Raw genomic sequence first — 17,366 nt, forward strand, 5'->3', positions numbered from 1 at the left:
TTTATTTGTCTAAAATATTATTTTTAATATTTGGACAAAATTAAGTTTTATATATTTTACTAGTATGTTGGAGATTACTAATTTTCAAAATACCTTACTCTAAATTAAGGCATTATTATTAACACATTATTGATAAGATATAAACTATTAATAAGCTGAAAAAGTATTTTATGTTTTTAACTTTTATTCAATAAATTACCACAATTTTAATCAACAATTTTTGCCACCAGAAAAAAATTGGGTTCTTCAAAGGAAATTTTAACCTCCTCTTGACTTCCTCTTCAGAATTAAACCCTTTATTACTATAAAATATGTCATAAATAAATAGTAGTCACATGAAGAAATATCTGTATTATAAGGTACATGATTGAGAATTTACCATTTAAAAATTTGAAGCTTTCTTTGAATTTCTAATGCTACAAGTATTCATGTGTTGACATGAAGAAACAGAACTACTTTTCTGTTGAATAAATAAGTTCTTTTTCCAAGTTTGTCATGAAATTGTCCAATAGATTTAGCTAGAATTCCTCTATACACTCATGTATATTCTTATTGGGTTAAGATTTTTTTGGACACTATGTTATCAAGTTCAATTTTTTTATTTTTATTCTAGTAATGTCTAAAAAATATTTTAAACCTAATTAAGATGATGGATTTTATTAGAATTAGTTTTTATAATAAATGAACAATAGTAAATTATTGTAATATTAATTTAACTGTTCACATTAAACAAAAGACTTACGCCTATATTAATTAACATAGTTGTTACAATAATGACAACCACTGTATGTATGTTAAAATTTGCCATAACAATTTGTTGCTTGTCAAATGCACATTAAACGAATTTGTTTTGCAAAACACCTAATCATATAACATTTCACATTAGGCTTTTTATAACTTTTGGACAAACTCAACATAACTTGGCCAGTCATGCCGAATGAACGAAGCAATATTTCGAAGCTTAATTTAAAACATCTTAAAATGCCGCACTTACTCGAATTCAAATTGTAATTTATTATTAACCTTTCTAATTGACGTTCATGTGTGTTGATTATAAATCTCACGTTTTATTTTTACTTGTGTTAACGCAATTAAAGTTTTTAATCCAAATACATAAATAAACTGGACTGGAATGGACAATTTATGACAACTAAAAGTAATAGGATAATATAACATATTTTATATCCGTTGTACAGTTAATGGTTTATTTTTAGTATTGACAAAATATTTCGTGATGGAACAGATTAAGATAAACCCGTAAAAAAAGTTACGGCCCAAGATATATGACTTACAAAAGATACAAATAATATATAGGTTACTATATTCTTTACACGCACAATAAGGGTTGTGCACGCAACCACATTTCCGTTCTGACATCAGTCAATTCACCAATATGATTTCATTAACCGGCTTATTACAAAGTACATCTACGTGGTGCAACATTTTGAGCACAAACACATGTACGACATGGACAAAACGGATAACCTTTAACTTCACAAAAAAAATCTAATAAACAAACAACATTGTATAAGTATCCCATGAATTAAATAGGTTTCTGTGCTATTTTTAACCCATTACAAATGTTTATGGAACACTGATATTATTATCATTGTAAAACAAGAATTGCAAAATTTTCACAACAGTTTTTACATAATGAACGAGGTTAAATAGTGCTTGTATGGTTTATAACTTCCTGCCTTTAATTAATTGGATGCTCGCTCAATTCGTTATAAAACTTCTTTAAACCGCTGTGCACTAACATTAAATTATAAAGCTGTTTTACAGTTTATTTTACTTTTACTTTATAGGAATCATATCGTTTATTAATTGTTGAAAAGGATTAAGCACAATCTGAGAGTGATATATGCATCGGCATAAACAATCACAAACACATTAAAACTTATAATTATCATTACGAACTGCCAGAGTTAAGGCAATTAACACAAATATGTTAAAAATCGACATAACGTGAACTTGACACAAACAGGTATAAATAGTGCATGATGTCATGTGTTTTCATTACAAATAGTTAGTGTAGTTTTTTTTTCAACTACCTGTGTTATTGATTTCTTCATTTCCCCAACTGACCCAAAGAAATAGGGTCTGATAACGAAGTTCACGAATCGATTAAAGCACATTTGATTCTACTCGGGTAAACTCAATTAATCATCCCCCATTTTCGGACATTGAAATTAATAATTCAAAGAGTTCTATATAAAGATGACCATTGCTTCAATCTGAGTTATACAACGGCGGTCATAAAAACGAAAGGTTAAAATTTAAATTATTACAAGGCTGATTCACTGCTTAGAATATTTTTAAATTTAATTCTAGCGACGTCTAAAAATATTTTAAACCTAATTAAGACGATAGATTGTATTTGTCCGAAATAGTATTTTCAATATTTAGTCAATATTAAGGGTTGTGAGCGTTACTACAATAGTTTGTTGGAGACTATTAATTTTCAAAATATTATTCTTTAAGTTATTACTGAACAAATTGTAGACCAGGAATATATAAACTATTAAGAACCTGAAGAAGTATTTTATTCAATAAACTACCACCATTATAATCAACAATTTTTACCAAATTCTACAAATAAATTCATGCCAAAAAAATGGTTTCTTTAAACTAAAAGAAATTTTAACCTTTCTTGAGATTTAAACCCTTTATTTCGTAAAAATATGACAAAAATAAATAATATGAATAAATATCTGGACTATAAGGTGGATAAGGGAGAATTCATAATTTAACATTTTGAAATTTTCTTTAAGTTTTTAACGTGACAAGTAGTCATGGGTTGTCATGAAGAAGCAGAGCCACTCTTCTGTCGATTAAATAAACTCCTTTTTCAACTTTATCATGAACTTGGGACAATTTACCAACAGTTGAATAGATGGTTTGGTAGACATTTTACGAAAATTTCTCTATACATTTATTTAAATTCTTATTGGCTTAAAATTTATTTTTGACACTATGCTATCAAATTTAAAATTATTAAAAGACTGATTCATTATATAGAATATTTTAAAATTTTATTTTAGAAGATAGAATTTATTTGTTCGAAATAGTATTTTCAATATTTAGACAAAATTAAGGGTTGCATATGTTACTAGTTTGTTGGAGATTATTAATTTTCAAAATATTCTTTAAGTTATTACTGTTAACAAATTATTGACCAGATATATATGAACTATTAAGAACCTAAAAAATTATTTTATTCAATAAACTACCACCATTATAATTAACAATTTTTGCCAAACTCTACAAGTAAATTGATGCCACGAAAAAAAAAAACTGGATTCTTGAAATTTAAAAGAAATTTTAACCTCAATCTTGACTTACTTTTCACAATTAGATCCTTTATTACGTAAAAATATGACAAAAATAAATAATAGACACATGAAGAAATATTTGGATTATATGGTGGATGAGGGAGAATTTATCATTCTCATTTTGAAGCTTTCTTTAAGTTTTTAATTTGACAAGTAATCCAGTGTTGTTATGAAGAAGCAGAAATTTTACGAGAATTCTTCGATATATTCATCTAAATTTTTCTTGGGTTAAGACTTTTTTTCACAATATGCCATCAGGATTATAAGCTTCAAGTCATTGTCAATACTGGTGAAAATCAACTCGTATTTCGACGTATAAAATAATAAGATCAATAAAGATTTATTTGCATTGCGTACTAGGAGAAAATTGGCAATTGCCAAATACCTAAATTTTTGTGAAATTCATATATTCAACATTTTGATGAAATTGATTTCAAAAATCATCTTTTTAATGCTTACAATAATGACTGGCTTATTTCCAAACATGTTTAATAACAAATGAAACAAAATCGTGTGACAGCATCTTCTTCAAATGTATTGCCAATAATTTTAGTCCTTATAAAGCAAACTGGAATCAATTATACCATTTGAATATCCAAAAAGAGGTTTTAAACCTCCAACATTAGAAAAAAATAAATGGCATAATTAGAAAGAACATTAAAAAGCTTTCAATTAGTAAAAACGTTAATGTTTGTTTGGATTGCATTTTTATTTCCATTAACGAAGTGAAATCGTGCCTCAATAAACAAAAACAAACGCAACGCAGCGGTGCACCGCTAAGAAACTTATCCCGCCTCACATTTTTATTTAATTTAATAAACTTCACCGTAATACACGGTGTTACCTTACGTGACTGCAAATGAAAACATTCCTTTCATCTATTTTTAGACGGTCCGTTTATAACTCTTTCGCTTTTTGTTTCAGACGAACAAGAGAGAGTGCAAAAGAAGACATTCGTCAACTGGATCAATTCATACTTATCTAAGGTAAGATCGATGGCGGTGTGTGTGTCGAAGGATGAGAAATGTTTACCCACGGTCTGTGTGTGTATTTATAGAAATTTATTTATCGTAACACAATTTCATATTTGCATTCGACTACGATTCCAAACTTACTATTAACTAAGTTATTTATACTAGGGAAACTTCCAGTCGGATATACGACAAACGTCATAGTTTCCGTGCCGAAATCATCTAAACAACGTGTAACGTTCTTCAATCACTTACCTAGCTTAACATTTAACTTTTGTAATTAGTGAATGAACGGGATCTTGATTGGCACGGAGCTTGGTACGAGCCTCTACAACGCGTAAAGGTTTGATCCCTATCCCGAAGTTTGAAATGTCGGAGGTGGCAGCTATTTCAATTAATAATAACGATTTCGAAGTAATTGGGGATAGTTGGATAGGGTGAATTGCCGTTCCAATTAGGAATCGAGCTCATTATAACTTCGGATTGTCTAACGATAAGTGAGAACACAACGAGAAGTTGTTTATTACCACACAACATTACATTCCTCGACTAGTACGTCTATTAAGATAATTTTTATTTTCTAGCGAGTTCCACCGCTTAGAGTAGATGATTTGATTGAAGACTTGAAGGATGGTACCAAACTAATTGCACTTCTTGAAGTGTTGTCTGGAGAAAGACTGGTAAGTCTTTAAGAGTAATCTAAGAAAACAAATAAAAACGTCATTTATTTTTAGCCTGTGGAGAGAGGTAGAGTTTTGAGAAGACCACACTTTTTGAGCAATGCCAACACGGCTCTACAGTTTCTGCAAAGTAAAAGGATTAAACTAGTCAACATCAACTCGAGTGACTTGGTGGATGGGAGACCACCAGTTGTCTTGGGTCTTATTTGGACTATCATTTTATATTTCCAGGTAAATTTTACGATAAAACTTTATTTTAGCATCGTTATAAAATATTCAACAAAGATATCATGTAACTTAAAAGTTACTCAATTAAAGTTTGCACCTTCGTAGAAAGTTTTATAATGATAAAAATTAATATTACTAATGTAAAATAGATATCATAAAGTAGAGTATTAAATGCTAGTGCACCATTTAACTAATATACTAACAATTCTAAGCTACATCGGAGACAACATCTGGATAGTTGGTCGTCGGTAAGTCCATAGCCACACTAAAAGATCAATCAATGTAAACTTCATTGTAATTGTGTGCAATTGTTTTCATTTTCCTTATTATATATCAAAATCATTTGAAAAATTGATTGTTAACAAAGTTATACTATCATTGTTTGATCATTGAACACTGCTTGTTTGAGTAGCTTTATGACCTGTCCCTTTCAGTGGGTTTAAAAAACATTATTCTAATCCACAAATTCTCGTTTAGATCGAAGAAAATAGCCGTGCCTTGGAATACTTGGCGCAATGGGGTTCCACCAGCAGCTTAGAAAGCGCTGGAACCACATCATCCAAAGACAAATGGAAACAAGGTGCCCGCAAAACATTGCTCAACTGGGTGTCCAACGCTCTGCCCAGAGATTCCGGATTGGAAATCAAAGATTTCGGTGCCAGTTGGAGAGATGGCATCGCATTTTTGGCCATCATTGACGCCATTAAGAAGAATTTAGTCGACATTGCCGAATTAAAGAAAGAATCAAATAAAACTAGATTAGAGACAGCCTTCGACGTCGCAGAGAACGAACTAGGTATTACCAGACTGCTCGATCCTGAAGACGTTGACGTACCCAAACCAGACGAAAGATGTATTATGACTTACGTAGCACAGTTCCTACAAAAATACCCAGAACCCAAATCCACAGGACCAGACGCGATAGCAACTATTCAAGAAGAATACAGTGAATTACTGTCGTGGTTGTTGAAGAAGACACAATATTTGGACCACTTGCAACAAACCAATTCCCTACCCTTAGACTTTAACGAATATTTAGCCTTCAAATCAGAAGTTGACGACAAGGAAAAGATGTATAAAAAATTGAAGGGACTCATAGAGTCCCAAAGTGTGATTTCAATTGCCAAGGAGTCGTGGTACGACGTCTCGAAACTTTGGAACAAATTAGACCTCCAACTACATTATTGGTTGTGGCTTTTGGACTCCCTCCTTCCTGGAGAGTTCAAATACGTGGGTGAATGGCTGGCGAAGGCCGAGAGATTGATTTATTTCGATGAAATCCCCACGGTTATGAACGAAGAGACCGCCGCCATCATCAGCCGCAAGTTGGAGGAACACAAGGCGTTCTTCGCCGACCTGCCAGCTGTGCAGCAACGTTTTGCCCTAGCCCGTAACTCACCCCTAGCCAGAGAAGTGCCTTCCGAACAGTTGAACAATATGGCTGTTAGACTGAATGAAATTGGACCTAAAGCTACCCAGAGAAGAGTGAGACTGAAGTTCCTTGAACATAAGGTAAAATATTAATGAAATACAGTAATGAAAGCAAATTTATAGTTATACCTTTTTATATTACAGTGTTGCCTTATTGCATTTTTGCAACTTACTGAAATTAAACTGAAAGCATGGAATGCCAAATATGGACGTGTAGATAAAGTTCTACAACTACTAGACCAGTACAGAAATTTCGTATCAAAGAATCACATTTTCCAAGAATTCAATAAAGCCTACCAAGATATGATAGCTGTTATAGAAGAATACAAACGAGACGGAAACATAAGTAAGTAAACAAAATTATTAATTTCATAGACATCAAACAATATAAATAATATTTTTATAGGTAAAAAAGAACTTCAACAAATCGACCACTTCATGCAAGACACGGCGGACAAATGGAAACGTGTATCTATGGAACTACGTTGCGTACAAAGCATCCTGGAAGAAGTAGTTGCTCATTGGAACAGATGGGATTCGTTAGCACCACATTTCGATGCTTGGCTGTCCAAGGCCGAACAGGCAATGTTACTTCCAGAAGAGGAAAGGATGGAATTCTTCCAAGATATTTCCGTTTGGAAGAAAACATACGAAGAATTGGGAGAGACTGTTGCTTTCCTCATTGCAACCATAGAAGAAAATCTCGCACTCGAACTAAGGGATCGTTATCAAAATATGACTGAAAGATGGGAGAGGATTTACCCACAGGTCAATAAGTATAGTCATGCTGGCGACATTCTTAGAAATCGTAAGGACTTCCGTGCTGGCTTGGAAGAACTTTCAAACTGGTTGAGAAAGGCCGAAAACGTATTGAGTTCGCCCAGTTTAGGTTCTATGGAGCGAATCCGGGAGCACACCAACAATCTCATGAAGTTACAAAGTGAGATAGAAGAGATGGAGAACTTGTTCAAGAACATTTCTAAAACTTTCCAAAACATTATTCAAGACTTATCGAGAGAAGACGTTGAAAAAATGATGAGTATCTTAAAACAAGAGAAGGAAGCCTTAGTAAAAGTAAGAGCTTTAATTCCTGCCCAGATACATTTATTCAACCAATTATTGATTCAACAAGAATCTTTGGAAGCCGGTCAGAAAGAAATCAACCAGTGGCTCGATAATGCAGAGAGTTTATTAAGTAGTCTTACCCTCGAAGGTGACAAGGAACAACTCAAAGAGCAAGTTGATATGGTTAAGAAATTCTTCACACGTACTCTCTATTATAGATCTATGCTGGACAGCAAAAACAAAGTTATGAACAATATCATTAAATCTGTCGATCAAGCTAAGAATCCCGACGTTGAAGCAATGACAGCAAAAATGGAACAACTCAACGATAAGTTTGCGTATGTCACCCAAAACGCACAACTATGGGAACAACGCCTGCAAGAAGCTATTCGCTGCTGGTACAACTTCTCCGAATCCCAACGTGTCATTTCCAACTGGCTTAGTCACGCCGAAAAATTAATTTCTGAAAAGAGGATCGACAGCAAGGAGGTCGTAGAAGAACACAAAATTTTCTTCCAATCCGTTAACGAAAGATGGATGCATGACTTAGTTCAAAGTTCACAAGACCTGTGCAACAGTCTTCCTAAGGACCAACATGGCCCGATTCTGTCATCAGTTAATCAATTGCAACAGAAATGGAAAGAAGTTATGTCGTTCGCGCCGTTGCATCTTATGCGATTAGAGTTTAGATTAGACGAAACGACTTTCCACTATTACATCAAGGAAATAGAGAAAGAAATCAATAACGAACATCTCGCATTTAGTAGACAAGAAAATGTAGACTCCATTATTCATAGAAACAAGGAATTCTTCTCATCTAGAGGACCCTTAGGCGAAACCTATCGTTGCTTGGAGAATTTGAGGAGAATCACAGAGGTGTATTCTCAAAAGTACCCAGAAGATAAGAATCTTGCTGAGGCATTCCACAGAGCTGAACAACAGTGGAATAATGTCAACGTCAAAGTGGAGAATCTTAGACAAGAATTGGATCAAATTCCTGAAAAGTGGGAGCAATACCACCAGAAATTCAACAGCATAGCCAAGTGGATGGATCAAGTGGATGATAATTTGAAAAACATTCTTAACGATGTGACCAGTGATGAGGAGTTCGAAAGACAAAAGGCCATATTCCAGGTGAGTTTTTAAGATGTTTTAATCTTTTAATCTAATTCCATAATAATTTATGCTATCTGGCTCTGAAGATAAAAGAACTCACGGTAAATAAATCTAATAATTGCTAGACATAAAATTAAGGTTTAATTATTTATTTATTTTTTGATGTAGACAATAATAATTTATTTTATTTTTATTATCATTAGTTTCGTAGTTTCAAGTTGTTTAGTAAGTTTAATCGATTTTATGTTTAAAAATGTTTATGGTATATAGTAAAAAGTTTGAATAACATCTACATATTAAACTTTATATATTTAGAGCATCTGTAAAGACGCTGAGTCTAAACGAGAAGATATGAAATGGTTAGTTCAAACTCACGATGCTTTATCGTCACACTGTCCAGAGGAACAAGCCATCAAAGAACAGAAGAATCTGGAAGCTCTAATTTTGCGCTACAAAAACTTAATACCCTCTATTGAAATAACTATGGTGAAAACAGACACCTTTTCTAAATGCTATTCTTATCGTCGTGAAGTACGAGAAGTGTGCGAGTGGTTGAAGACTGTAAGAGAACAGTCCAAACAGAAACCACAACCACAAAGTTTGCAAGTTGTTAACCAGTTAATAAAGCATCAAGAAGTATCTATTTCGCAATTAGACGAGAGAAGACCAGTCATCATGTCCTTGCTACAAAAAGGCAAAGAACTATCAAGAGATGCAAATGCTCCTAGTTTCATTCCTCAAGAAGTGAAAACTCTAGAAACTGGCTGGACAGAAACTTATGACGAATCAGTGCAAAAACTTCACACATTATTAACCACTCAACACCTTTGGGAGAGATACGAAGACCAAAAACAAGAAATTGTCAATCTTCTAGAACGAGGTGAACAAAATCTGCAACGTATCCCACCTACACAATACAATCCACAAATGCTCCCTAATGAACTCGTCAATACTCAACAGTTGTGTATTCAATTGCGTGAAGACACAGACGATTTACTTAAAAAACTCAGAGAAACTTCTGACAATTTAGGTAAACAAACAGGACCCGAACAATATCAGCAGTTCAATAGAGAAGTTCATGATATTGAACAACGACTCAACACTACATTGACTAACGTACAAGAACATGTCGTATTCTTACAAGAGCACAACACCAAGTGGACCACTTTCCAAACTAAACTTACTCAACTTCAAAATTGGACAACACAAACAGCACCACATCTACTATCTTCTGTACAAGAAGATACAGTAACACCAGAGGACAGATTGACCAAGACGAATATTCTACAATCTGAAGTAGTTCATAAAGTTAATCTCCTAGACGAGCTAGGAAAGGAAGCCCAACAATTGGCTATTGAAGATAACCCTGAAGCACAAAAATTAAAGGCGGATCTGGTTGCTTTACAAGATAGAGTTGTAGCTATCAATAAATCAGTCGAGAGTCAAGCAGTAACAGTAAACAGAGATCTTAAAAACTGGCAGGCATACCAATCCAGTATTCAGGAAATTAAGCCATGGGTTGAACAAGCAGAAATTAAAGTTCAAACTGGAGTGCCAAAACCAGGTTCCCTGGAAGAAGCTATTCTTCTTCAAAGTCAAGCTAAAGATTTTGCTAAAGAGTGTGAAATCCAACAACAAAAATTGCAAGGCGTTCAGAGCTTAACTCAGAAAATGGAAATTAAGACAAATGCCCCTGACGAAGTGGACTCGATGCAGACCAGGTGGACTATTGTTCATGATACCGCCGCACAATGGGGACAAAAATTAGACAAGTTAGTCACAAATTGGGTAGAATTTGACAAAAACGCCCAACATTTGGAACACTGGATTGATAAAAGTGAAAAACTACTTGCTGAAAAGTCAGTAAACCTTAACACACCCAACGTCGACAAACTAGAAAAGGAATTAGCCAAATTGAAAGCATTCAACAATGAAATATCTGAACAACAAGCTAAACTCATTGCTTTAACCCAAACATCAGACAGCATTAGTTACAATGTGAACCCTGAGGGGGCCGCTTTCGTCAAAAACCAAGTGCAAGAACTCAAAACTAAAGTAACACAACTTGCTGAAGGAGTCAGAGCTAAAATTAATGATGTATCTGATGCTATATTAGCCAAACATGATTTCCAAACTAAAGTGTCCGAATTCTCCAACTGGTTAGAAAATATTCAATCAAATGCAGCTCAAATTGACGAAATTCCTGCAGACAAAGTTGAAAGTGCTCTTATCAACGTTCACAATTTATTGCAAGAACATCACGAGAAGCAACCGTTGTTCAACCAGATATACAGTGAGGTAAAAGAAATTACTCTGCATACTCCACAAAAAGAAAACGAAGGTCTTAACGAGGAGTACACAACCTTAGTACAACATAACCAAGAAATAGAGCATAGACTGCAAGAAAAGAAATACTCACTTGAAAGGTGGATAGAACTTTTAAATTGGCACGGAGATACCAACAATCAATTGAGTCATATCAAAAATATTCTGGAGAGTGAGAAAAATGCTCCTGAGAATTTGCAAAAACTTACCACTGAAATTAATACCGTCATTGAGAAAATTGTAACCTGGAAGCAGCAGGCTCCTGCAATTGACAGTAGACCAGATATTGTAATTCTCGATAAACAAACTGCCTTGCCTAGAAGTGCAGATAATATTGTACGGGAAATTGAAGTTAAAGCTATTAACTTAAAATCTCAATTGGCTGACAAATTGGAAGGTCTTCAAAAGGTTCAGTCCCACTGGAACCAATTTGAGAATATACAACAACAAATCAATGCTGACTTAAACAAAACTGCTAATCAACTGCAGTTAATAAATGCAGATGTTAAGCACTCCAGTGACCTACCCAAAGCAGTAGAGCTACTAGGCAAGTTATTGGAAAGTCAAGTAGACAAATCACCGGTCAAGGAAGAACTTCGTAAAGAAGCCTTACAGTTAATGAAGGAAGACATACAAAATGTATCTGTCATTCAAAACTCTGTTTCCACAATTGAAAGTAATTGGAACAAAGTAAATGAAGATATTAAGGATGAGAAACTTAAATTATCAGACATTATATTTGCTTGGAATGAATTCCAAGAAGCAAAAGATCGTGTGGTCAAAGACATCGGAAAAATTGATAAAACAGTGGACAACCTGGATATTCCTAATGATATAATACAAGCTAATATTAACTTTGATAAAGCCAAAAAAGCCTTAGAAGCCCTGAAGAAAACGAAAACTGCTCTTGATAAAGCCAACAACAAAGGTCAAACAACAATTAAGAAGGCAGAAGACATGCCAGGTATAGAAGAAGAAGTTAAGAGAGATTTACAAATAGTACAAGAGGTTTGGTCAAGAGTGTACGAAAAAATTTTGAGAATAGTACAAACTACAGAATCACAATCCACTATATGGAAACACATCGAAGACACCAAAAATAATTTGCTTCAGTGGGTTGGTGAACAAAATACAGCATTGAACCAAGCGGCGGAAAAGCCGAATGAAGTTGAAGTTGCTTCAGTAAAATTAGCAAAATACAAAGAAGAATTACCTGCTCAACAAAGACTCAAGCAAAGTATTCCAGCCAAATATACTCAGTTATTGAAATTAACTGATGGAAAGGAAATCCCTAACTTGCAGGGACTGGTAAATCTTTTAGATGACCAATTCGTTGAACTAGATAATACTGCCCAAAAACTAGAATCACTCACGTCAACCTTTGGCGAAAAAGACAGATCCATCAGAAATAACATTAAAGATCTTAATAGCCAAATTTCTGGTTTGAGAGAAGAAATTATCAAATGCGAAGATTTGTCAGGAGACAACAACAAAATATTACAAAGACTACTTAGAGTTAAAGACCTAAAACAAAAACTTCTGGGTTGTGATGGTAATATTAAACAAATCGATAGAGAAGTTCAAGTCATGAGACAAAATTACCCAACGTTTGGTGACGCCATACCTAAAGAACAGCAAATGTTAAAGAAACGTTATGAAGACATAATCCAACACACAAATAAGATAGAAAATTCATTATTAAACTTCTTAAAGAAATTCCACAATGAGAAATACGGAGCTCTTCAAAGAATTATTGATACACATAAAGATAAAATACAATGGTGTCAACCAGAGCCATCTAGTGACAAGTATAATCTACAAGTGAAGCTCAACTCATTGGAGCCAATTCAGAAAGCTATTCAAGATTGTGACAAACGAAAGGATGAATTAGAAAACTCACTTGCCCTTCTTGAACAAATTGAATCACCTGAATCCTTTAAACTACTAACTGCTGAAAAAGATCACGTTTTGTTGGATTTGGATAATCTGAAACAAAGCTATGCCAACACTAAAGAGATATTGGAACGTAATATTGCCATTCATGATAAATATGATAGTCTTTCCGACGCAGTTGCTTCTTGGCTAAAAGATACAGAAAATAGAGTTAAGGCAGAGAGCTCCACACAAATTGATTTAAATACTGTGGATAATAAGATTGCTGACGTTAAAAAATTACAACAAGAAGTTTTGGCTTATGAAAAAGAATTGAAACAATTGGCTCCAATTAGCGAGGAACTAGTTAAAGAAATACCGGAATCCAGAGTGAATCAATACGTACAACATTTCAATGCAAGATATGACGCCATAACCAAATTCTTAACTAGTTACTTAGAAAAGTTAGATGAGCTTAATAAATATAAGCAATTATATAGAAATAGTATAAACGATGTGGAAAATTGGCTTGTACAAGCTGAAGACAAAGTTAAAACGTTTGCTGAAATTGCTGCTAAACCAAATCAAGCAACTTTGGAAGAACTTAAAAAGTTTGCAAGTGAGAAAGAAAAAGGCCAAACTTTATTGTCAAGGGCTGTAGAGCATGGAGAAGCTTTGTTTTCAGGTATTACCCCAGAAAATAGAGAAGCTATTAGAACGGAACTCAGAACTTTAAGAGACAAGTCCGAAGGATTATTGGACAGAGTGAATGTTATATATAAGCAAGTGGAAAGCACATTGATGCAACGACACTCCTTCGATGACAGTCTACAACAAGTTCACTTATGGATTACTGATGCAGAATCAAAACTAGGAGGTGAAATGAAACTTGATTCTACTTTACTTGAAAAGAAACAAACCCTACACAACTACAAAACATTATCTCAGGACGTAAATCTGCATAAGACAATTCTAAAACAGTTACAAGATAAAATTGGAAACTTGTCTGATGCTGACGCAGAAAACAAATTACAAAAGAACCTTGACGATTACAACAATCTAGCTCAAGAGGTTAACAAACGTATTGATCTTGCGGAAGATTATGTTACACAACATGATGCCTATAACCAAGCCATTGAAAAATGCCATGATTGGTTAAGTGCGTTGACATCTGAAGCGGCACTTTTAGTAGACGAAACGTCATCAGAATCACCAGAAGCAAAACTCACGGTAGTTGAGAACTTGTTAGCACAAACTGATGAAGGAAACAAAATTATTGCTTCGTGTAAAGCTCAATTGGATGTTGTCTTAGCCCAAACTGCCCCTGCAGGACACCCACCCTTAATCAACAGTTTCCAAGATCAAGAAAAATCCTGGAAGCTTTTCTTAGAGCTATGCTCAGACGCACAAGAAAAACTTAACGACATAAACAATCAATACGCAGAAGTAGAGAAACTTAGTGAATCTTTGGAAGCATGGTTGAAACAAAAGGAATACCAAGTTAAAGATCAAAGTTTAAGAAATACTGAAGATGCCAAGAGGGCTCATTTAGAAAAGTTAAAGAACTTAGAAAAAGAAATTATTCAGAAAGAACCGGAGTTCAACAACTTTGCAGAAATTATTAGAACCATTGAACCTAGTCAGAGGCTCACTCAATTTTTGTCAAGATACCAACACTTGAAAAACAACGCAAAGGAAGCGATTAACAGATACGAAGGTTTCGTAAAAGAACATCAAGACTTTAATGAGGAATACGACGAATTTTTACACTGGTTATCAGGTAAAGAAGAGGAATTACAAGATTTGTGTCACATTGTTGGAGATTTAAATGTTTTACAAAACAGACAAAAAGAAATAAGGGAGCTTATCGACGAAAGAAACCAAAGATCTGGTCAATTTGACAATCTTTTGGACAAAGGAGAGAGACTTTACGCACATACGTCACCAGATGGACGTGAAATAGTTCGCCAAAAATTGAGAAACATTAGAACAATTTGGGATACGTTTGCAGAAGATTTACAAAGTGCCACAAACAAGTTGGATCAATGTTTGTTGCAATTCTCCGATTTTACTGCTGCACAGGAACAACTCACAAAGTGGCTGAAGGATGTGGAAAAAGCAATGCATCAACACACAGAGTTAAAATCCACTTTGCAAGAAAAACGTGCCCAATTACAAAATCACAAGATTATGCACCAAGAAATCATGTCACATACAGCTCTTGTGGAATCAGTGTGTGATAAAGCTCAGCAACTTGTCGATCAAACTCACGACAAGTCTCTTAATGTGTATCTACAATCAATAAAGCATCTTTTTGCCAGTATTGTTACAAAGTCTGAGGAATTATTAAAGAATTTGGAGAGCTGTGTTGAAACCCATAATTCATACAACCAACAAGTAGCAGCGTTTAAGGACTGGATTGGCAAACAAAACGAGAAACTACAAGAATTTGATGACGTCAGTGGTGAAAAGACAGACATTACTAAGAGAATTGCGGCTATAAACACTTTGAAAAAGAATAGCGAAAGTGAGGGTAATGAGTTGCTTGATGCACTGAAACAGCAACTTATTGTAGTAGCAAAGAGCACAGCACCAAAAGGTGTTGAAATCCTTAAGGGAGAATTCGACGATTTGAATGGCCTTCTCAAACAACACATCGTTGACATAGGTAAGTGTAATGAGTTAATTGCTATATTGATTTATAACACTTCATTTGTTAGATACATCACTTGCAAAACAAAACAATGCACTTAAGAATTGGCAAGATTTTGAGGCAGACTTGGACTCTCTCAACCAGTGGTTTAAATCTGCTGAAGTTAAATTTAGAGACCAGCCATTACAGGCAACAGCATCAGAAAAGGAAACTCAACTTAAGAAATACCAGAGTGAACGTGAAGAAGTTGCTGCCAAAGAGAAGGACATTGATCAATTTGTCGACAAGAGTCATTCTCTTGTGAATAGCAGTGGAGCACAAAGAATTAAGCCAATAGTGTCGCAGATTAGCACTAAATATCAAAACTTACACGCTTTGTCAAAGGATGTAGTAAATCGTTGGCAGAGTATTGTCGATGATCACAATAACTACAAACAAAAATTGGAGGAAACCTCTGATTGGCTGAAACCACTGGAGGAACACTTGAACATAATAAAGAATGGAGATTTGGCCGATAATGTAGAAGCTACATCAAACCGCCTTCAAGTACTCTTAACTGAGAGAGACCAAGGTGAACACAAAATAAACGCCGTAACTCTTCTTGGAGAGAGGATCTTGCCAGACACTGCTACACAAGGAAGAGAAATAATTCGTAATGAAGTTCGTGAAATTAGAGAGAGATGGGACAAATTATCAGATGGAATCAAGGAACAACAGAAACTGCAAGATGCTCAATCGTTGCAGCTCTCGAACTATCAGGAAATGCTTCAACAAACACTTGCTTGGTTGGATTCAATGGAGAACCAAGTTAAGATAGACCCGTCCACTTGGGTGTCTGTACAAGAAGTTCGTTCGAAACTTCTCAAACACAAAGCCACAGCTCAAGAAATATTATCCCACAAGAGAATAATTGAAGGTAGTATTAGTTAAGTTACTTCCGTCTGTAAATTGTTTATTACTTAATTATTTCAGGTATAACTGAAAAGGCACAAACTTTGGTTCAGTTAACTAATAACAAAGATAAAGCTCAAGAAATAGAAGAAGGTGTAAAATCCATAAACGATCGGTACCAAAACTTATCCAAAGCAGCTCAAGAAAACATTAAAAAATTAGAGGATTGTTTAGATATTTATCAACATTTCTATGATTTACAAAAGTCACAGCAAGACAATCAAAAACAACTTTGGGATAAATTAAACAGTTTCCATGACCATGGAGGCAATAAACAGATATTGCAACAAAGATTAGAAAGTATCAACGAATTGCAGGACCATCTACCAGAAAGCAACATTAAACTTAAAGAATTAGAAAATCACGTGCAAAACAAAATTTCACTTTTGCCAGCTCGTGCTCAAGAAGCCATGAATAGGGATGTTGCCAATCTGAAATTTGATCAAGAGAAGTTTGTTACTGCCTTAATGGACATTAAGTCTGCTTTGGAGAACAGGATAAAACAATGGAACGACTATGAGAACTCCCTTGATAAATTGCTTGCTTGGTTAGCAGAAGCTGAGCTATCGCTCAAAAACTATAGTCTGAAGTCTACAGTCGACGAAAAACAACAGCAGTTAGAAAAATATCAGGTATGTAATAAAATAATGTAAATATTGTTATGTGTGTGCTTTAAATTAATTGGTTTATATTGTTCATAAGCACTGTCCATAGATGTACAGGCTTTATAATTGTGTGT

The 17,366-nt window shown here is 34.4% G+C and overlaps 1 protein-coding gene across 15 annotated transcripts in view; it reads left to right on the top strand.

Moving 5' to 3' along the window:
* The window catches only part of LOC109597627 (muscle-specific protein 300 kDa-like), a 118,590-nt gene that overhangs the window by 18,870 nt on the left and 82,354 nt on the right, over window positions 1-17,366 (top strand). For all 15 annotated transcript variants that reach the window (XM_049967588.1, XM_049967589.1, XM_049967590.1 and 12 more), the window contains exons 3-11: window positions 4,260-4,321; window positions 4,891-4,986; window positions 5,041-5,217; window positions 5,692-6,726; window positions 6,790-6,991; window positions 7,052-8,844; window positions 9,142-15,691; window positions 15,744-16,592; window positions 16,649-17,259. In XM_049967588.1, the coding sequence (XP_049823545.1) occupies window positions 4,260-4,321; window positions 4,891-4,986; window positions 5,041-5,217; window positions 5,692-6,726; window positions 6,790-6,991; window positions 7,052-8,844; window positions 9,142-15,691; window positions 15,744-16,592; window positions 16,649-17,259 (11,375 nt within the window). The remainder of the gene's footprint in view (window positions 1-4,259; window positions 4,322-4,890; window positions 4,987-5,040; window positions 5,218-5,691; window positions 6,727-6,789; window positions 6,992-7,051; window positions 8,845-9,141; window positions 15,692-15,743; window positions 16,593-16,648; window positions 17,260-17,366) is intronic.

Source organism: Aethina tumida, chromosome 5, assembly GCF_024364675.1.
Source record: "Aethina tumida isolate Nest 87 chromosome 5, icAetTumi1.1, whole genome shotgun sequence".
Taxonomy (NCBI): domain Eukaryota; kingdom Metazoa; phylum Arthropoda; class Insecta; order Coleoptera; family Nitidulidae; genus Aethina; species Aethina tumida.